Source organism: Lethenteron reissneri, chromosome 7 (genome assembly GCF_015708825.2).
Source record: "Lethenteron reissneri isolate LAM-NWPU_2019-01 chromosome 7, ASM1570882v1, whole genome shotgun sequence".
Lineage (NCBI taxonomy): Eukaryota > Metazoa > Chordata > Hyperoartia > Petromyzontiformes > Petromyzontidae > Lethenteron > Lethenteron reissneri.
This window is the reverse complement of record NC_083785.1, coordinates 10213728-10235880: the sequence shown is the minus strand read 5'-3', so window position 1 is coordinate 10235880 and position 22153 is coordinate 10213728. Positions and strand designations below refer to the sequence as shown.

Genomic DNA, 22153 nt, shown 5'->3' with positions numbered 1-22153 from the left:
TGTCAAGGGAGACCCGAGTCAAAATAATACACGATAACAGCAGACAGCTTCTGTGCAAAAAAATAATAATTACAGAAGTTCATCATTGTACACATCAAATGTCATGAAAATCAAACGGATTGGTCAAAATGCAGATTTAAACATCACAACAGCAAACGTCATAGCATAACACGGGTCCTCGTTTATGAAATTAACAATATCCTCGTCTCTGTTGAAATTATTTTAAAATGGATAATGACTGTTAACTGCACGAAACCGGACCAGCTGATTATGCAATGTGAAATTATTTTATGAGAACTCGATGTTATCAAATAATGCTTTAAAAGCATCCCAACGGAAGACATTAATGGCATTTTTTTTCTTTAAATGCGTATCTCAAACTCACAGAAATGGCATTATTGGTAAGGCTCACCAACCTTCCATGAGGCGCTATCCCAATGCAGACTGAGATGGCTTTTCTGAGAAATTCAAAAGAAAACAAAATTTCAGCAGCACAATCTAATTTTAGTCCTTCAATTTTTTGGCTTTCGCCCCACTTTTTATGTTATTTCTGCTAATAACACAATGTCATGTTTATTCTAAGGGTGCCTCAAGGGTAATGCTTTGAATGTCAGGCAGTCTGGAAGAGGAAGTCGGTGGCATTTGCTCTTGACATGTATGGCCATCACCCTGCAGACACTGTCACTCAGCAAGCAACAAGGAGCAACAGTGGCTGATTATAGGAAGAACCCAGGACGGTCATTTCCATTTATAACAATTAAAAGTATGCATTTTCTCACATTTTATCCCAAGTGCGCTATTCGTGCCACGTTATTGGATACGGAATCAATTTAGGAAATCTCATAAAGCAGTGCAACCTGTCATGGTAGAGAATTGTCCATGGCAGCAGATAGCAGAGAGCCACCTCTGAAAGCCTTCAATTGACCTTTCCTCTACGCAGTACAGAGCAGCACCTTCCCACCTGCTCTGCAACTAAGATGGCTGTTAATCACGTGACAGTAAAATTAGATTTTTTTTTTTATTCAAAGAGATGGAATGGGCAGTCAAATTAAGTGCAGTCAGATTTATTGTTGTGGGTTTTTCGTGCAGTCGTTGGGGACCAAGCTGATACCATAAACTCACTCAATTTGAGAAGTCAGCTTTATCAAAGCCATGATTCAAACCGAGAATTAGCCTGGATTCAAACCCAGAATCAGCCTGGATTCAAACCCAGAATCTGCCTGGATTAAAACCAAAAATCTGACTGGATTCAAACCAAAAATCTGCCTGGATTAAAACCCAGAATCAGCCTGGATTCAAACAAAAAAGCAGCCTGGGTTCAAACCCAGAATAAGCCTGGATTTAAACCTAGAATAAGCATGGATTCAAACCCAGAATCAGCCTAGATTCAAACAAAAAATCTGCCTGGATTCAAACCAAAAATCAGCCTGGATTCAAACCCAGAATCAGCCTGGATTAAAACCCAGAATCAGCCTGGATTCAAACCAAAAATCAGCCTGGATTCAAACCCAGCTAAGTGCTCTGACCTCTTAATGCACCTGAATACCTCCATAATAAGTTAATAAATATTATAAATATTTGCCAATGCCAACAGGTCATTGGACAATTTTGGAATGCAGATGCAGTAACTGGTTTCGTGTGTGCTCATGTCATTCATTCTGAGGTGTGTAGCCTTAGAGTGCTTGCGCAGTTTTATAGATGTGAGGATTGTAATGTTGTGATAGAGAGATACAAAAAAAGGAACACGTTCATTACAGAACATACAGAGACGAAATTATGCAATTCCAAGCGTAAAGAAGGGTAAGTGGAATTGGGCAGGGCACGCCGCTGTCAGGGATGATGGCTGATTGTCAATAATAATGACGAGTGGCAGCCCAGGGTTGAAACGTCCACTGGGGAGATGTAGTGGCTTAAATCAGCACGGGTATAGGTGTTAGGTGGATTGTTGCATCACAGGTCATACGAGGTGGTGACAGGGGAAGGCCTTAATCCAACAGTACATTGACCGTGGCTGATGATTCTAGTCTACTCTTGAGCATGGCAGTATTTTCAGGAGCTAAATGCCAACATTGAAGACTGCTCGCGACGAGAGGGCTTCAGGAGAGAATGTTGTGTGCTTTTGCTTTTTCTGCTTCGTTTAAGGAGTACAGACTACAATGGTTTTACTATATTGTGCATAGTTTGGGTTGCATTGCCACAATCGCACGATGGCTTGTTTGAAAATTTCCAATAACCGTTTACGTGACAACCCTTACTAATTGGCTGTGTCGGGTGGTGGCGGGTTTAACGACACATTTATATATTTACGCGATCTAACCCCCCAGAAAACCTGCATTATTATGGATTGCTGTGTTTGTGAAATAGTTTTCCTTTCTTCTCCTTATCACATGACTATACGCATAGCTTTCATTGTGGCCATTATGAACTACCTCCGACTGATCCTATTTGCTGCATATCATGCAGAATACTGTATGCAACATGTGCGAATCGGAATAAAACATTGATTCTATGCATGTGTAATGACCGATAAATGACCCCAAGCCAATTTGCAGCCTAGCAGCTATCTGAAAATAAACAAAGGTCTCCGATTGGTAGAACGATGTCTCCACGGTGATTGCTTGGGAGGCAGACTTTTAAAGGATTGAAATATCTTCTTGGTTCTTTCGGTAAAGTCACGTAGAAGGGAAATAATAAAATAATAAAAATAAAACATAATAAATAACAATTCTCACGACGTTTCGGCTACAACGCAAGCAGCCGTCCTCAGGTGAAGAACAGGTCTGTCGGAAAGACAGCGTCTGAATGAAAAAATGGGATTGAAACAATAAGGTTCTAATGAGATCAATCGGACAACAGAGTATCCGTTAGAGGGGAAGGACATGGATTGGCTAAGGGAAAAAACAAGGAAAAGAAGGTTCGAGAAAGGGGGCTAAGGAATACAAAAGAGGAGAGAGCACGAGGATTGTGGACGTTTGGAGGAAGTTACAAACTCAAAGACAAAGCACGAAGCCTCGGGTCCCGTATTGTGGCCGTGTCCAAATAAAAAGTGTCTCTTACTATTTCGTCGTCAGAGTCGTTACACAAGTATTGCGAGCTGGTCATCCAGAACAGACCATACAACATATACAATGTCCGATCCACAAATAAGAAGGAGACATCACAGTGATACAGTCCGTTACTCCTGACGATTGTGAGCTTAAGAATCGATATGATTTGATGATTCGATGCATGCAGCATTGTACCGCTGTATTGTAAATCCTCTGGCTATGTTTTTGCACTTAAAATTTAAATGGTTATTTAGTCACAGAAAAAGTTTTAGCACACGAATAAAAATCGACCTAACGTCTTTAATTTGAGGAAAGTGGCCAATGTAGAAATGTGTCTATGGGTGGTTTGTGCTCATCAAGGTATAACAAGTTAGTAAATGCATTTTACAACGTTGCCAACATTTGTCAAATACTCTACATTTTTACGCGCAAAAATTACCCACCAACAAACTCTTATGTTAAGAAATTGTTTAAGTGTAATTATTGCAACAACTCTTTGGATAAATGGGCAATTTAACTTTATTTACAGCCTAATGCACAAGCAAATAACTACCCAAAGTTTCTGTCAATTTCATACTTTTAAAAGAAAATTCTGCAAATGTTTTGGACAGTCATTTTATGTAATTCTAAGATTTTAAAAAGAGCGTGTAATTTTGTGTTTTTTTTTAAGTTTGCTGTGCAATGTTTTTTTTTTGCCCAGTCAGCAAAACAGTGAAATAAAAATATAAAGTATCAACCTCTCAAGCCCCTCTCCGATGCATTTGCAAGTTTTACTGCGTGTTGTTCAGCACGATGTCCAACATTTCGCTCCACTTGTTGGGAGCTTCTTCAATTCCTGAATTCAGGTCCTGAAAAAGCTCCCAGAACGTGGAGCGAAAACGTCGGAGATCATTGCAAACATCGTGCGGTACAACCCGAAAATACATTGGAGAGCTGTAACATTGCAATTTGTTCAGCAATTCTATACCTTTGAAGGGCACTCACTAAATTCATGACGAATCCAGACGGCTTTACAGCATGAGCCAGTGAAAGATCAGGCACGCAGTAGCATTGTATAGCTCTCATTAGATATCGAGTTTGCATGCCTGGCAATGGGTTTTGTGTTAATGGTTGCCACTTTGTGTCGCAGATAAACCATGGATCCACAGACCTGAGTTACTCACTGATGGATTCGTTTCGTACAATGTCAAGGTAGTTAAACATTTCCAGTGACATATTACCTTGGTGAATTAATGTCAGGAATTCCATTATCGAAACACAAGTATAATACATTGGGTTTCGTGTATTTGTTTTGTTATACATGCTGATCACCAATGGTGCAACTGATGTTGGCCTTTTGGCATTCTCTGGTCTAACACTGGTTGAGACTAGGCCCTAAAGAAGGCTGTCTCTGGTGTAGACCAATTAGGGCATGTTTTTGTTTGCATGTTCACCACAAGTACGCGTGGTTAATGCAGACAAGATTCCTTGCAAAAAAGTTTCTGTTTGGTTTTGAAAATCTTAACACCTGATAATTGTTTTTTTACCCTTTTATCTGGCAACAAAACTGACACCTTTTTTACAAGGAGTCATGTTTGCATAGACCACAATACCTGCAGTCATAATGCAAACAAAAAACATAACTCTGATAATGTTATGTTATTTGTTTGCATTATGACTGCAGGTATTGTGGTCTATGAAACATGACTCCTTGTAAAAAAGGTGTCAGTTTTGTTGCCAGGTAAAAGGGTAAAAAAACAATTATCATATTTTTACTGGCAAATGAGGTTCCAATGGTGTAAATCTTAACACCTGTTTTATTTACAGAAAGCGTAATATCCATTCTTATTCTTTTATACTGGCAAGAAAGGCCCCATGTTGATGCCACTAATTTGACGGAGGGCTCTTCATGTGTATTGTCACACTTTGTTTCGCCGGAAAATCCGATTCTCAAGAAACTTTTCACGAGGGTCTTACGAAAAAAATTTTTGCAGTAGGGGAGGGGCGACGTTACAGCCAGTAATCCCAATCTGACTGAATTTGACAGTTTATTTAATCGTCAATTTATATTTCCTACTGCCAGATGTCAAGACGCTAAGCAGGGTTGAGCTGCTAAGCTACACGGATGGGTGATTGTTTGGGAATACCAGGTATTGTAGTAAACCTGGGTTGTGGCGTGGCCAAAACATACCAACATAGCAATTGGGTTGAGTCCATCTGTGCGGAATTTCGAATGTTATCTTCTCCTATGCATATTTTTGCTTTTCCACCTGTCAACTCTAGTTCTTTTTTCCCCACAAGCCAAACACTCACGAAAGGATTTGGTCAAACATCGCAATGCAGAATGCTCCTGAAACATAGTCTCAAGACAGAGTGAGGCATCCTTTCATAAATCGAACACACTTCTATTCTTACATCTTCAAGTAGATACCCGCTTGTCAATGTTTATCGAATGCCACAATTCATTGCTACGATCTAGCAGTAGTTTGAATATTACGCTTTGTTGATAGCTTTGTGTTCTTCACCAATTTCATAGCTTTGGTCAACACAAAGCAACTTCACGACTTCATTATAACAAAACCCATTGCAAAATCATCACCGTTAGCGAAACCCCGTCATCGCAAAATTCACAACAAGAAAGTATGACACGCACCTCACTCATATTAACTGTCTTCCATTTGTTCTTCCATAGTTCCTTGGCTGTTATGAAGTTGAAGAGCCCAAAGGTCTGCCAGCTGTTGAGGGTGCAGTAAGGAAACTGAAGGTACCCTTAAGTGGCCTGTAAGCATTTCTGTAGCTGTTAAAAACAAGAGGGGGTGGTGGGGGGTAGCAGTGCACCATGAAGCCAGTCACTGAACAGGTCCCAACTCTCCCCCAATCCCCAACGCCATCAACCCACACTGAGCAGCATGAACACATTCCTGCGGAGGGAGCTGGTAGGAACGTTGGGTTGCTCGGTCAATGGCCAGGGTCAACGGCGGCGTGGTGTATTCCGCAAATATGGCCGACTGTGAGGGCGGGCACAAGCCGGCGTGAGTAGGTTAAACGTTGAGTGTTATAAGGGCACCACGGGGTGACCAGCCCCTCCCCACCCTCCCCTCCCCACCCAGCCGCTCCCCACCCCACCCAGCCCCTCCCACCCCCCACCCAGCCCCACCCTCCCCACCCAGCCCCTCCCCACCCTCCCCTCCCCACCCTTCCCACCCAGCCCCTCCCCACCCTCCCCTCTCCACCCAGCCCCACCCCTCCCATTTTTGGATGCACGACGGACGGACACAATAATCCCCTGTGGGCAGATGTAACCAGGAGGTTCCTACCAGTATAAAGTACAGTCAAGCAACCTCCATGCTCCACGGAGTTATCAGGAAACCAAAAAAAATGTATACTCCGACTAATGCTCCTGCTGTTGTGGAGTGACTCATGCAGCCAGCTATGGCTGCAGAGTTTGGTAGTACATGTTGTTTACGTCGTTTATTGTGAAAATTCGGTCACAGTTCCTATGATCACTGTTTAATTGCTTTTATGGCTTTATTTTGGTGATTTTCAAAAAGTTTTTGGTTTGGCCATGTTTGTTTGTTGTAGCACGGAGTTAGACTGATGGCCTTAATCTAAGTTGTCTTGTGGTTGTTGTTTGACTTGCATGCCCACTGGGATTTTTGCACACAGTGTTGGTGTACGGTGCTTTTTCTGCAATATTTTGCTGCCTTTTCTTGGATTTTCTGTTTGCAATTAGTCACATAGTCACTTTAAGATGTTTTCTTGTTCATGTTTTTGTTTTTTGTTTGTTGCGGTTGCACCCGATTCAAGAGCCGAATGGCTCACAGGGCTATACCTAATAAGTGAACTTGAACTTGATTGGTGGTTTTTAATCTCGGGGTGAACGCACCCCCTAGGGGTGCGAGATGCAATTTCTGGGGATGCAGGACATGCCGCATTTTTTCAGAAACACATATTAAGTAACAGGCGCGTAAGTCCATCTAAATTTCGATTTAAAGTTTTTGTGACTGCAGGGATTCATCTTCTTGGTTCTTTCGGTAAAGTCACATAGAAGGGAAGTAATAAAATAATAAAAATTAAACATAACTAAATAATTCTCACGACGTTTCGGCCACAACGCAAGCAGCCGTCCTCAGGTGAAGAACAGGTCCGTCGGAAAGACGGCTGCTTGCGTTGTGGCCGAAACGTCGTGAGAATTATTTATTATGTTTTATTTTTATTATTTTATTACTTCCCTTCAACGTGACTTTACCGAAAGAACCAAGAAGATCCATCTAAATTGTTTAATCAAACACTATGTATTTATTAACATTATACATGTTTAACGATTGAGAACCAAAGGAGTGCAAGGCTGCAGTAAAAGTTAAGAATCACTGCTCTAGATTGAAAACTCATTTCTTTAGAGCTGCTATTTGTGTTTAGTTTGTTGTCCTGCCCCCACACCTCCTATTAGTTGGCTACGTACAGTGCGAAAGTTCGACATACATGACATGCTCTTTGTTCTTTCGGTAAAGTCACGTAGAAGAGAAATAATAAAATATAATCAATATAAGTATAACCCGTAAAAACAAAGTTTTTCACTATAAATCCTTTATATGCGTGGCAGCGAACTTAATATAAAGGATTAAAAAATATATTCGCCTGTGGAGGACGCGGGGATCGATCCCGCGACCTTTGGCATGGGAAGCGAGGGCGCTACCAACTACGCTACTCCGCCACGGCCTGTGGAGGGGTTACGCTCTGGGCTCCTATACTGTGACGTTCAGCCAAAGCGATGAATGAGTTCTATTTGAATATATGTAAAATAATTTTTTTTTGCCTAACAAGTGTAAAATTTTGGGAATTGTTTTTCACGAACATTAATTGTCTGGCACAACGAGTCTGTGTGGAAAATGTCAGCTCGATTGGATCACGGGAAGTGGGTTAAAAAACGACCGAAAGATTTGCACGGTCGTAAGCAAGCAAGCAAGCACGCAAGCAAGCAAGCATGCGAACTTAATATAAAGGATTTAATAAAACAATACAAATTCTCACGACGTTTCGACTGCAACACAAGCAATCATCAGCAGGTGTGAAATTTTCTTGCTGTGGATTTCACACCTGATGCTGATTGCTTGTGTTGCAGTCGAAACGGCGTGAGAATTTTTATTGTTTTATATTTTTATTATTTTATTATTTCCCTTCTACGTGACTTTACCGAAAGAACCAATAATATGAATCCCTGCAGTCACGAAAGCTTTAAATCAAAGTTTATACATGACATGCATACACACGGCAGTGGTTTGACAATGGGCTGTACATGACAAGTCATTATTAAACACAAGTACAAATACAAAGATCCCCCTCATAGCCTTAACAGGCTGTTGAGGCAAGTGCTGTTAGCAAGCACATATGAAGGCTGACATGGCACGCGAGGAGGTGGGTGGCCAGCACCACGCCCAGCCACGCTTTGTCTCCCCAGTGGCGATGTTTACACATAAGTATCACACTTGCGCACATGCCGGCTTTTCTTAACACAGAGGTGGTTGTTGTTGTTGTTTTTACCCCCAAAACGTGTGAATATTCACGATATTATTGCTTGCGCATTCGTGTGTGTCCAATTGCCTCTCCATTCAGTTCGCGAATCTCATCAAAAGGTCCGAGGGCCACAAATTACGGAAGGCGCTGCTGCAGATCTCGGTGGCAGGAGTGCGACTTCTGGACTGCAAAACGAAGGCATGGCATAGGGTCGTGAGTCAGCTTTACCAGAGATGGAGTCGCTCTGGCACTGATAAATTGGCCCTGAAAGTTTCGTCAGCCGCAGAATAAAAACAAATGATTGCGGTGATGAATAGATTTTCTTCAGCTTCAGCATTTGCTTCCACAGCGGAGGCAATCTAGACTTGAGGCAAATTTATGTTTTGGGGGAAAAGAGGGAAAAAACGATTTGCGGAAATTGTGCCAAAAGTCAAATGCGACTTTTCTAGATTAGTTGGGAAAATATATGTTTCTGTCTTTCAAAAGTGAGTAGCAAGAATACAAATGTAAAATGTCTCGTAATTTACAGTGATGCTACACTTTACTCTGCATTAAGAAGCGTGAATAGGTGCATGCTTGGAATTACATGCCGTCACATCTGCCTGCCCACCGTACCTTTCTTCATTATAGACAACTTGCAGCTCAGCACACGGCAGATGCCTGCGCAGGGCGACTCACGACCTCTTGATACCAAGATCCAGGATGGTCACGGCTATGCGCCGCTTCTCGGTGGCAGCCCCAACAGTCTGGAACGATATCCCTCTGCACATTCGCAGCATCACCTCAATCGCCTCCTTCAAGAGAGACTTAAACACTCACCTCTATAACCACGCTTTCGAGCGACTCTGAGCTTGGCTCCGCGCCTCTGAGTTGCGGGCCGTTACGTCCGCAAATTTGCGCGCGTTACAAATTGCATTATTATTATTAATACTCATTAATTGGCTGAAAACATCAATATATATAGGACAGCAGAGATTGGGCAATTATTGGTGCTGGCTCACCACATGGCTTCCTTCCATATTGTCTGTGGATTCATCAGTGATAGTGAGATGCAATTTGCATGAACGGCGCTCCATGAAACGAAACATTATTATATCGTAATTATTTTGAGAGACAAAAAAGTTGGGCCTGCACACGGCGCATCGTGGCTTAAAGGGATGATGGACGATGGTCAAGAATAATAACGGAGTGGTAAACAAGAATTGGAGTTTTCCGAGACTATGTCAACCAAGGGGACGGAGCGATGAAATCAGCTGATATGCAAGTGCTGGGTGGATGTTTGCAATACAGGGTTCCGAGAGGTGGCAGCGGGCTTGGCAATGCTTTCATCCAGCAGTAGATTGGCTCTGGCTGATGATCATAATTGAACAAAGACTAAATTGCTTTAAACGTCTTCAGATATGTTTGCTCTCTTTCATAAAAAAAAATCAACAGTAAAAAAAATCCACGCTCTATATATACCTACGCTCGGTGTACACTATGCTGAGTGCGGCCATGTGGTTGTTACGTGTGTGTTTGTCTTTTTAGGAAATTCTACATAGCTGCCCACTTGAACGAATTTCCTTCTGCGCACACCATGAGGCCGACCGTCACGTGTGCACTTTCATTTGCAAGAATGTACAATGGAAAAAGCACATGTGCTTTGCACTGGAGGGTGAAAAATGTGTACGTACTGGTCCACTTAGGCTCCATAAATACGCCACTTCTGCTTGAGCAGCCATTACCCACAACTAATAGTATATTCACGCATGTGTACTGAACTGTGTGTGTGTATGTATATAGTGTGGAGCGCAAGTGTAGCAGTTATCGCGCTATTCTACGAACCCGGCGACCCGAGTTTTATTCCTGCTCATGGCCAACATCAGTGACGATTATCTGAACCGGTCCTGGGACTTTTCTAAGTCGACTCAGCCTCAAATGAGTACCTGGTGCAGTGTGCAAACATCGCCAATAGGGAGACAAAAGCGGCCGGGCGTGTGGCTGACCACTCACCCCCTCGTGTGCCGTGCCGGCCTTAATAGATGCACGCTAACAGCACTTGCCCCAACAAGTGTAGGGTGATCTTTGTCTTGATATATGTGCGATACTGGTGTACGCGGTGTAATTGTAAAGCGCACTGAATCCAGGCGTCAGACTCGCAGTTGAAATAACAATGCAAGTTTCTTAAATCCTCGTTCCCATGTCCACAGTCTACCGGCAGATCAATTATTGTTTACCATTGTTTACCATAGTATTAATGGTTCTTTCGGTAAAGTCACGTAAAAGGGAAATAATAAAATAATAATAAAAATAAAACTATAAAATTCTCACGATTTTTTTTTTCCTTCTACGTGACTTTACCGAAAGAACCAATAATATGAATCCCTGCAGTTACGAAAGCTTTAAATCAAAATTGTTTACCATGCTACGGCTCCACTGACTTGCAATAGTGCCGTCATCATTACTGCCATCATCACCACTCGAGGTCACGCTCGTGTCAAATAAGTTTCGTGCGTCCAAACAGGGGCCCACGTTTCATCTGCCCGTTCAAATAAAAGGACACTGGCTCTGATCGCGCTCATGTCTTTTTATAATTGGGGGGCCACAGGCAGAGAAGGTGACTCTGACGATCGGGCAGGCTTTCGACCTGGCTTATCTGAGCATCCTGAAGTCCCAAGGGCGTGACGTCGAGGCTCGGCAGCACGTGGCGACTTTGGTGAAACGGGTGAGATCCCATTTGCTGCTGCTGCTGCTGCTTGATGGCATTGCGAAAGCACAACCAATGCAACGGGGTCAGCGCTCATTCGCTCGCTCGCAGACAGCCTGCGTGGCAAATACGAAAGACAAAACAAGCGGTCGAAATTTACACCATTGGAACCTCATCTGCCAGTAAAAAATATGATAATTGGTTTTTTACCTTTCTATCTGGCAACAAAACTGACAACAAAAAAAGGCGTCAGTTTTGTTGCCAGATAGAAGGGTAAAAAACCAATTATCAAGCGTCGAAATGTTAAGCCGGGGGGGATCGATTTTATTGGACAATTGGGAAGCGAGTTTTGTTTTAGAGACGCCGCTATAGTCTACGCAGCACCGGGCCTTCACGGTAAACTTTGGAAATTGCTTCAAAACAAATCGGATGAGGACACGTGTTGTAGAGTACAAGCTGGATATAAACATATACGCACACCTTGTATATATATAAAAGCCAATTTTGGTATAAGAAACACATCCTTATGTTATACTGGTGCGAGGGAAGGCGAAGAACAACCTCTAATACAAGCACACTACAGATATAAGCACAATATCCAGCTGATATCCAGCTTCAACTGTATCATAATGAAAGTTGTTGTAAATGTTTTGTTGCATTTCACTTTTCACCATTCTAATAATTTAAAGGCAACACATATAAACCCATTGACTGTGATTAGCTATTTGGATTCATTACATTAGCAGAGGACATATTTTTATATGTTTAATTATAAACTCGTTCTGGTAAATTAATGATGCCCTTCACTAATTCAGAAAGGCCTTGTTGAGTCTCAAGACGTTTTCAGGGATGTCGTGAAAAGGGCGGTTTGGCCAATTCTATTAATCAGTGTCTGGCACAAGTGAGGAAACTTGCAGCGTCCAGAGCAATAATTCTACTTTAATTTTGTACAGCGTCATTGTACGTAGCCAACCATGGCTATTCCGAGGTGTGGGGGAAAGACAAGCAGCCAAACCCAAAAAGCAGTTTTAATCAAATTAGTTTTCAATCTAGTCGATTTAAAAGTTTCATAGCTCCAGTGGTCTAATATTGCAAGGAAGAGCGTCTGTAATTTTCAGCCAGTTTCACATCCGCATCCCTAACCAGGCTTAGCTACCGAGATCTAACAAGATTTGGCACATTCAAGGTGATTAGTTTGTAGTTTTCCAATGCAATTGACATTTATTCGTTATGTGCCTCTTCAGATTTCTGGGCTGGAAATGGAAAATACGGATCTGAGAACTAAGTTGGAAGAGATAATGGAGAGAGTGAATGGTCCAAACAATGACTTCTCAATGAGTGTAAGTGACAGCATTTGAATAGCACAGCTGACTTCCCTTTAGTCGCCTTAATTATGCAAAGTTTGATTCTTTAATTGACATTAAGTATCTTTCTCGCTCTCTCTCTCTCTTTATGAGTCGCGTTCCGTGGGGTGCTCACAGTTCGCCCTTTAAGTTGCACTAAGCGATTGTGGTAGTTTGCATCATCGTCACGACGCAGAGCTTCCAATTTCAAGTAATGAAGGACTATTCATGCCGCCATTATAAAAAATATATATACACATATATAGGCTGATTATAAAGTCCTTGCCTGGGTATAAAGTAACGTGTCTTCACGACGAACACTGGTACACATTTGGAATATGCCCTATTATGTCGGGAAGATCAACAATGTCACTTCCGATTAGTTACGTACGGTGCGAAAAAAGTTCACACATACACGCGTACATTTCACTCTTCTTCACTTCAACTATTTATTGTAATTGCAAGGCCAGGCTGAGGATCCACGACCCATTAAACTTGAGAATCCGGTTTAATAACAAATGCCTAAATCTTGGACTCGGACTCAGGTTCTCAGCCGTGCTGGTTCATTGCTCCGAACCCCAAAACACATGGCCATTGATACCAAACAAAGAAGCCATACATTTTACAATATATTAAACATTTACACGGACAAAACATTTTTTTAAGTATGCACGATATAAGATTTTTACAACCCTTTGTTAATCCACTGCTGGATGAAGGAACCTCTCACACTGCTGTATCAGTCACGGGGATCGTTTGTATTACTTCGCCACGCTGATTCGTGTGGGTCGTTGAAGTGCTTGGCTCTGGTCCGGTTGAGATATCAATCACCGATGACGGTCAGCCATTGCTGGGTCCCAACTCGGTATAAATACAGGCGATTATGAATGCATATGTGCATACCTCCGCACGTGAGGCTGCTGGGGATTGGGTTTCCAGAGGAAAGAGAGTATGGTTTCCTTAACGATTGTTATTTCCTCAAATATGTGTGACCTTTCTAGTCCTCCTAATAGCTCCCCTTTAGTAATGCACTGTATCACACCGGGGTATTCTGAACAGTTTTGGCATTTGCTGACTTGCTACCGTGCACAAGTGCTGGGAGATAGAATACAATTTTTTTTTACGTTTTTATGGTTCAAATTATGATGTAAACCCATCTTTCTGTCGCGGGATGCGTACTATATGCGCACGCTCGATCTACTAGGGCCTCCACGTGTCGTGTGGATCGTGGGGTTTTATTTGACCATACTTCACCACTTACGGCCAGCGTGGATCGGTGGAGGGGTGGAGAGCATAGACGTCAACGCACAGTGCAGTACAACGAAGACTGTGGTCGCACCGCCCTCTGCCGTGCTCCCACGTAGGCGCGCAGCAGCCTAAAACAACCTGGCGTGCGTGTTGGCCAACCCTTCCAATTGCCATGTCCAGGCTCGGGTCCTGCTGAGCTTCTAAAAGCTGATGAGGTCCGTTGCATTCCAGGCCAACTGGTCATAAGCATGATATATACACGTGCATAAAGTCTTCATGTATTGTACAATACAAGCACTACTACTACTACTAGTGTGTATTTGTGTGTTGTGGTCTTTCGCCAATCAACTTTTGTACGAGACATTCCCCATGACAGATCGGTCATAGGAGTTGCTTGGTCCATACTTCACGACACTGGTCAGGACAAGATAAATGGATATAACTCGCTAATGACATTTTATCCATGGCCAGGACCGCAATTTTAATAAACGTTGAGTTTAGAAATTCCATCGAAAATGTTTTTGTACAATTTCAAAACGTTTCGTTACGATAAAAAAATGTCTGAAGGGCGAAATTTTTCAGAGGTAAAGTTCGAATCAAGACAGTGTTCACGTAGACTGTGAACTCAAACTGCTAGTGACACCTTGTGGCCTGGATGCAAATTTGAATAATCATTGGCCATGTGGATTCCTATTTTAATAGTTAAAAAAAATATCTAATTAATATATTTAAAAAAAATTATATGAAAGAAAACGTATCCCAAGGTTAGAGCCACAAAAGTTTAACTTATAGAGCACGGTTGGTTACGTACGGTGTGAAAGAAGTTCAACATACATACAAGTAAAGAAGGCCATAAGGAAACTGTGTTTTGTAAGAGATACCACGAGGAGTGAACTCTGGGTATGTTGCTTGTACCTCACTGGGCAGCTTGGCATATTTTAAATTGCCAGTAAGTAATCTCATTGCTTACTTTTTAACTTCGCCTTTGATTGTGTTGTTTAGGGTCCTGCCAGCATTCATCAAAACGCGAGCCACACACCACCATTGGCTTGGATGTGGATCGGAGGTGAGTGTCAGAGAAATAGCCCACGAGCCTTTGAATAGCCACTATGCACGATACAGCCCTCAAATACGTTTTCGAGTTGTCCCGCATATAATTCGACACGATGTCCGACGTTTCGCTCGATTTTCATGAGCGGCGGGACATCACGTCGAGCAACGCAGCGGCACACAATCTGAAACTCCATCAGAGAGTTTGCAGCACGATCGCAAAAACACATGCCATAGGATTTAATCTGATTCCAAATGGTTGAAAGGTCTTTCTCAACGATGCAGCCAGGAGTTGATTTAGCCACACACTCGATTGAGATCTCTGAGATCCACCGATCGTGCCTCCACCCCTACTCAGCGTAGCCGCGCTCCAGGCTTCGAACCCTGGGGTGACCACGTGACTTTTGTCCCCACGGTGCCAATGGAGGTCAGGGAACTCGCAATTGACAGGAAACTTTTTAAATCCCGGCTGAAGATCCCACCAGCTGTTACCCCCCCCCACCTCTCTCTCGTTCTCTATCTGGTCTGTTGAGTCTTTCTCTCCCGGCTCTGAGATTATTGTTTATTGCGCTCCACTGCAGGGAGATTATGTTTGATTCACTGGCGAATGGAGTCATATAATTTAAGTCTTTAGCATGAGACTGCAATATAGAACGTTCGGCTGACACTGCCTTATGAGTAAAAACAATCGACCCCTGTATTATCTAGGGCCCACGTTTCCAAGGTGAAAGCATAACATTTTGTCATACATAATTTGTGCCGACTTTCAGATTTCTATCCCTTGCAAGTCATCATTAAAATGTACGTCCATAAGTCATAATTATTTGATTTGAAGCTTCCGTGACTGCAGGAATTACTCTTTGGTTCTTTCGGTAAAGTCACGTAGAAAGAAAATATTATTTTTATGATTTTATTTATTTTATTTCTACATGACTTTACCGAAAGAACCAGGTCTGTCGGGGAGACAGCGTCTGACCTGGTCTTCACCTGAGGACGGCTGCTTGCGTTGTGGCCGAAACGTCGTGAGAATTATTTAATTATGTTTTATTTTTATTATTTTATTATTTCCCTTCTACATGACTTTACCTAAAGAACCAAGAAGATGAATCCCTGCAGTCACGAAAGCTTTAAATCGAAACCAAAGAGTCGTAATTATTTATGTGTTCAGTAGTTATCTACATTAAAGCATATTCAGTACTGTTGTTGAAAACTCAAAGAAGCAAACATAGTTATTTAGCCTCTTTACTTGTGGATAATAAGACAAAATAATTTGAACCTTTTGGTAATTCCATTACTGAAGGATGGTTTGCCCATACTATGTGGTCTTGGGGATAGTTTGGTCATACTTCACCAAGTGGGTCAGTGCGTGTTGTTGATGGGAGGTGCCCAAGACTGGTTCAGATATTACTCGTCACTGATGTAATCCCTGGTCGGTAATCGGAATCAGAGATACGGGTTTCACAATGCAGTGTCCTAACCACTGTGGCATCACTCCACCACGTGACCTGTATTAAAATGTAGTCGTCAACCATTGCAGCCTTTGCAAAGAAATATAATGCTACATCACCTGTGTCATTGAAGATGATCACATAGGTTAATTAAATATTTGAGGGTGTGTGGTTTGGAACTAAAATAGACGACTTTCAATTATGGAGAACAATGTAATCAATTTTATTGTATTTCTTTTAAACGCAATGATCTTTTCGGATCAGATTCAGCTGGGGCGATGAGTGATCAAGCAGAAGGGTTACCCACCAATACAGATGCAAGCTTTTTGGAAATGCAGGCAAGTGACAACCACTGTGTATCTGATACCACAGCACAATGCATAATTCAGCACACATCTAGACTCCACATGACACATTTAATAATCATTAAATAGGAACCTTTCGGCCAAGATTAACCGTGCAAATTTAACGGCAACCACAGACCTGTGCAGACCTTGACCATTCCATCACTGTGCATTTTACGCACATTTCACATCATTCGGCTTGCCAAGCTTTCCCATGTTTATTTTCAATTCCATACTTTTGGCAGAAAATGCAATTTATAGCTTCCCCATAAAATTGAATTGATTTCATCATCATCATCATCACAATGAGCCACAATCCAATGGGTGAAGGCCTCCCACTGCTATCGTCATTTCTCATGGTCTCGTTATCAAAAAATACATCTAGCTTCTGTGCACGAGCTGATTTCATTGCTCCATCTCCACGGTGAATGGGCCCCTCTGGTGAATTCCCACCTTTCGCCACCACTTTGTCGTGAGTCTCGCCCGCCGGTTATCCTCGATCCTCGCTTCCATCGACTTCTGATCCCAGTGGGGCCATCTCGGTCTCTCAGGTACCAATGCCAAGCAAGCAGCTCTGCATAATTCTTTGTGCACACTGCAGCTCTCTCTTTGCCAATTTCCATATTTCTTATGCAGATGTCATAGCAGGTAATATACGCTGATTATGAACGAGAATAAAGAGGTAAATTAAAAACAAGTTTGGAGATGTTTTAAACAATGCAAATCGATGTTCCAGTTTATTTAATGTCTTACATTGATTAAATTCTGTGTTATGGAGAAATTAAATTAGCATCTTCAGTTTACGAGGATATTCACTTGGAGGCATGAATCCAAGCCTATAAAACAACATCTACAACATTGTATCTACACTAATTTACAGCCCTTTGTCAATGCACTGCTAGATTAAGGTCTCCCCACGCTGTGTTAGACATGGGGATTTGTGACCGTACTTCCCCATGCTGGTGTGGCTTGGTGAAGCGGCGAGTGGGGCAAGGGGGGACAGAACTGCTTCAGACATCAACCCATGACAGTTGCACGGCTATGGCTGAGAATCGCGCTGAGGTTGGCGGATTCAGTGTGCTGCACTCACCATTTCGCTGCGCCAGATTACAGTCAGGTCGCAACTCATTTGCACACGAAGTGCTTGCTACAAATGAACCACGATACTTTGATTATCTCGTCAAGGAGCATGAAGCGTCACGCGAACTCCGGCCATCCTCGCAACAGCTCGCCATCGTATTCTTAGGTTTTTTTCGGTAAAGTCACGTAGGTAAAAATTTTAAATTAATACAAGTAAAATAAAAATAACATAAAAATCACGACGTTTCGGAGGCAACACAAGCTTCCGTCTTCAGGTGGAAGCACGTGTTGTGACGGTTCCACCTGAAGACGGAAGCTTGTGTTGCCTCCGAAACGTCGTGATTTTTTTATTTTATTTTACTTTTATTAATTTTAATTTTTTACCTACGTGACTTTACCGAAAAAACCTAAGAATATGAATCCTTGCAGTCACGAAAGCTTCAAATCTAGCTCGCCATCGAACAAAGACGGTCACTGTATCGTGTGCTTTTATATGCCCTTCTGTGGCCGTCTGGAACGCCCCTCCTTCCGCTATTAGGAAGCCACTGGAGCTATGCACTTTTAAATCATCTGGATTAAAAACTGATTTCTTTCGAATTGATTTGTTGTGTTTAATTTTCGATTTAAAGCTTTCGTGACTGCAGGGATTCATCTTCTTGGTTCTTTCGGTAAAGTCACGTAGAAGGGAAGTAATAAAATAATAAAAATAATAAAATAATTATCACGACGTTTCGGCCACAACGCAAGCAGCCGTCCTCAGGTGAAGACCAGGTCTGTCGTGGAGACAGCGTCTGAATGAAACACCACCACGCTTGGAGCGTATATTTAAGCTGCGTTGGAAGGGGGGAAGTGCGCCTTGACAAAAGAATTTTCATATCAAGAGGAATTTAGCATATTTGTTGTTATGAAGAAGAATTTAGCATATTTGTTGTGTTTAGTTGGCTACGCACGGTGTGAAAGAAGTGCAACACACATGCATGCGACGCTCGTGAAATTGTTCCTCATGTCGATGTTATTTTTGTAGGGAGTCACGCACATTAAACAAGGAGTGGATCAAGCTCTGCTCTGTGACCTGCTGGACAGCCAATGCTAATCCTGTGCCTTTGCGTGTGATCAAAATGCTGCAAGTCGCTCACAGGATTGGCAATGAACTATCAGTCAGAGTGTAAACTTGCGCTATTAACCATCGTAGTGTTTGAGCATTTTCTGTTAGTTTTCACACTACTCTGACTCGTCTAATTTAATACACTTTCACTAAGCGCAACACTTGTGTGATCGAACTTGCTGCCTACAATCTTGTAAGTTAATTTATACTTTTATTCAGGAGCTTCTCTAGAATTGTGGGGTGTGGTAGTGTAACAGTTGGGACACTGCACACTAAGCCCTGCGAACTTGATGAATTGTCCCATTGGAAATGGATTTTTTTCAATAAAATTGCGGTGAGTGTAGCGGCCCCTAGTGGCTGTATGGGTCACGTAAGCTCATTAGATACAACATACACACAAATCAATATACCTCGATTATTTTGAACACGATTAAATGGATGTATGGTGAACTTCAAACTCCACGCTAATGCATAGATGCATTCATCGTTAAACACCTATTATTTAGACGTATGTAATACTCTGTAAACAAACAAAACAGTTCCTCATGTTGAAATGTTGTGTAATATAGCACTATACTAGCTAAATGAGATATCCCACAATATGATAATTTTATGTTATTTGAACTGGATTAACTTACCATATTGTTTCAGTGCAGATAAATACAATACTATCTCACGCAGCGTTTAATAACATGAAACACAGTTTCTGAGCACCCAGATAGACATGTAAAGGCCATTTAATATATCTGTACTTGAGTTATCTTATACACACTTTATCATGGGTTATTAAACATCGGTATAATTTTGAAATCTGAGTACGGTATTAAAATTCTACATGCAGAATATAATCTCGTGGTCCATGCTTTAAAAATATTGATAATGTGTTGGGGATCTTAATTCAAATATTGCATTGTAGCATGCACCATAAATCATTGTGTGTTCAGTCAATAAACTGTTGATGTTCAAATAAGCCTTGATTTTGCGTAATTTTTTCTCCATTGAAAATCTTTCATACGAGTAAATGGCAACGTGAGGAAAATGAAATACTGTCATAATGAGATGCATTATTAGAATCATAACGGTGCCCCAGGCCACTTTGGAAATTAAGCTATCCTGGTCTCACGAGTTCTCATGTGGTTAAACGAAATACACATGGAACTTGAAGAAATACAATCTACCCACCTCTCAAACAGCGATTCTATCAGCATGTGTTCATTAAGGCGCAGCCTTGCAAATTTTTTGCTTTCCCACGCCACAGCAGTCAGAGGGGCGGCCTTCACTCGAGGGAGGTTTGGAGAGTATCTGCATGTCCCATTTGGCCTACTCGTCTATCCTGGCCAGACGTTTTTAAAAAGGCAGGAGTACTCGGACATCCGATTAGCACGGTTGGCTCTGTCGGATGCGAAAGAAGTTCAAGAAACGTATGTCTTCGCAATCTAATCCACCGCACGCATCCTGCCGATCGTCTCACTGCCGTGCACCCATTTATACGGCGGTGTATTGCAGTACAGCACCGTGCACACTCTGAACAAGACAAAGCTGCAGCCCTGCAAGTAACCTCCCGCTACATTGACGAGAGGCGAGGTGACTGAAGAAACGCGCCCGTTGTTACAACTGCAGCACCGGGTGATCGAATCGAACGGACACGAACTCAGGATTGCACCAGGGCAGCATATCACAAAGCGCGTCTTGTCGATAAAAAAAAACAACTCCCATTTAGACAACTGCTTGGCCAATGATGTGTCGTCAAAATAAAAATAAATGCTGTACTTTGTTGCATTTCGTCACATTGCCGAGGAAGCATAATTGTGCTTACTAACTGTTCATTGGCTATCAACGAGCAGTTCCATTTCATAACGCATCCTGCAGTTTGTTTTATATAGTCTTGGCAAATGTGCTCTATTTCGTCCGATGAATTTTGGGCAGACAGGAAAATAACCTATTTCGACAGCTTACTTCCACATTCAACAATGAAGAGTTCCGATTAACTCGCCACGACTGCGTTTTGCAAATTCCCCAAGGATATTGTGAATTTCACGAATCACAGAATTCATTCATAACAGTAATGACGTGAAATCGACAAGAATTGCAGCTACACTTCAACAAGCAAGCCAACTTGAACTGGAATACTCATGCAGCAATAACTCCAATAGTACAATACCGTACTGTACTCTAAGCGAATATTAAAGGCGCAGCCCTGCAATTGCCTTCTCACACCACTGCTGGCGGAAGGGTCCTCCACTAGAGAGCTCTCGAGAGGGGATTTTGGCCTACTCTTCTACGCCGGTCAGACTGCATCAGAAGAGGTGGAAGTGCCCACACTATGTCTGCCGTTTGACTGTTGTACCGATTTACACTGATGGGTGGACATAGCGCGAGAAACAGATGGGTGATTAATTTAAATAAAACGTTATTTTAACCACCGCACTCTTTGGTTTTAAAATGTTTAAAATGTATTAAATCATGACGTTTCGGAGGCAACACAAGCTTCCGTCTTTCGTAGGAACCGTCACAGCAAAATTATTGTATCAAGTGAAGAGAGCTCAAATTTTTACCTACGTGACTTTACCGATAAAACCAAAGAGTATGAATCCTTGCAGTCACGAAAACTTAAAATCTAGAATTTAACCACCACATATCTGGAGATCGAATTGAACTGGCGTCTCTTGGATTATCCAAGTCAATTTCTGCAAATTATTGCATCGCACCAGCACCCCAAATATTTAATAATACTGTATTTTACAGGATTTATTATGAATGATTTTACTTCTAGATTAACAAAAATGTTGGGTAGTGCCACTTGCTGAATGGTGAAAAAAAAAAACCACCCGGGACACGTCATCGCGGGTGGTGTGGTAGAGCGAGTGAGTGAACGCAGAGAGAGAGAGAGGAGTGTGTGAGTGAGAGAGAGAGAGCGAGCAATGCTTCTGTGGGATGCTCCGGCACACATGGTGATACAGAACTCGGCACTTGGCATAGCGTTCACAGCGTACGCTTTAGAGGCGGTATGACAATGTCTTCACTCCTGAATGGTGTAAAACTGGGTCACGTTAATTCATGGGCAATTTTGCGGCGGGTGTCCTGCCTCTTACGACGTTAATTACCTCGGACCTTTTGCGCTGTGTTCTGGAAATGACACACGATTGCAATGTTTGACGTAACTATGCTATGCTCCAATTAATTCACGAATCACTCGGTTTTTTTTCAATTAGCCCTACTTTCAGCGTGATTACTAAACTAATGGAAACACGCCATTCGCTACAGTTCAGCAGAAACAGTATTGTAATAAACACAGACCCGTGTATTAAC

At 42.2% G+C, this 22153-nt stretch overlaps 1 protein-coding gene across 1 annotated transcript in view; it reads left to right on the top strand.

The window, feature by feature from the left end:
* LOC133358669 (PTB domain-containing engulfment adapter protein 1-like) overlaps positions 1-19754 on the top strand; it is a 28393-nt gene extending 8639 nt beyond the window's left edge. The window contains exons 4-12 of the mRNA XM_061577087.1: positions 4177-4238; positions 5719-5790; positions 8640-8738; positions 10068-10205; positions 11128-11244; positions 12471-12566; positions 14820-14883; positions 16580-16653; positions 18764-19754. Coding sequence (XP_061433071.1) covers positions 4177-4238; positions 5719-5790; positions 8640-8738; positions 10068-10205; positions 11128-11244; positions 12471-12566; positions 14820-14883; positions 16580-16653; positions 18764-18832 — 791 coding nt within the window. The 3' untranslated portion in view covers positions 18833-19754. The remainder of the gene's footprint in view (positions 1-4176; positions 4239-5718; positions 5791-8639; positions 8739-10067; positions 10206-11127; positions 11245-12470; positions 12567-14819; positions 14884-16579; positions 16654-18763) is intronic.
* The last annotated feature ends 2399 nt before the right edge of the window (positions 19755-22153 follow it).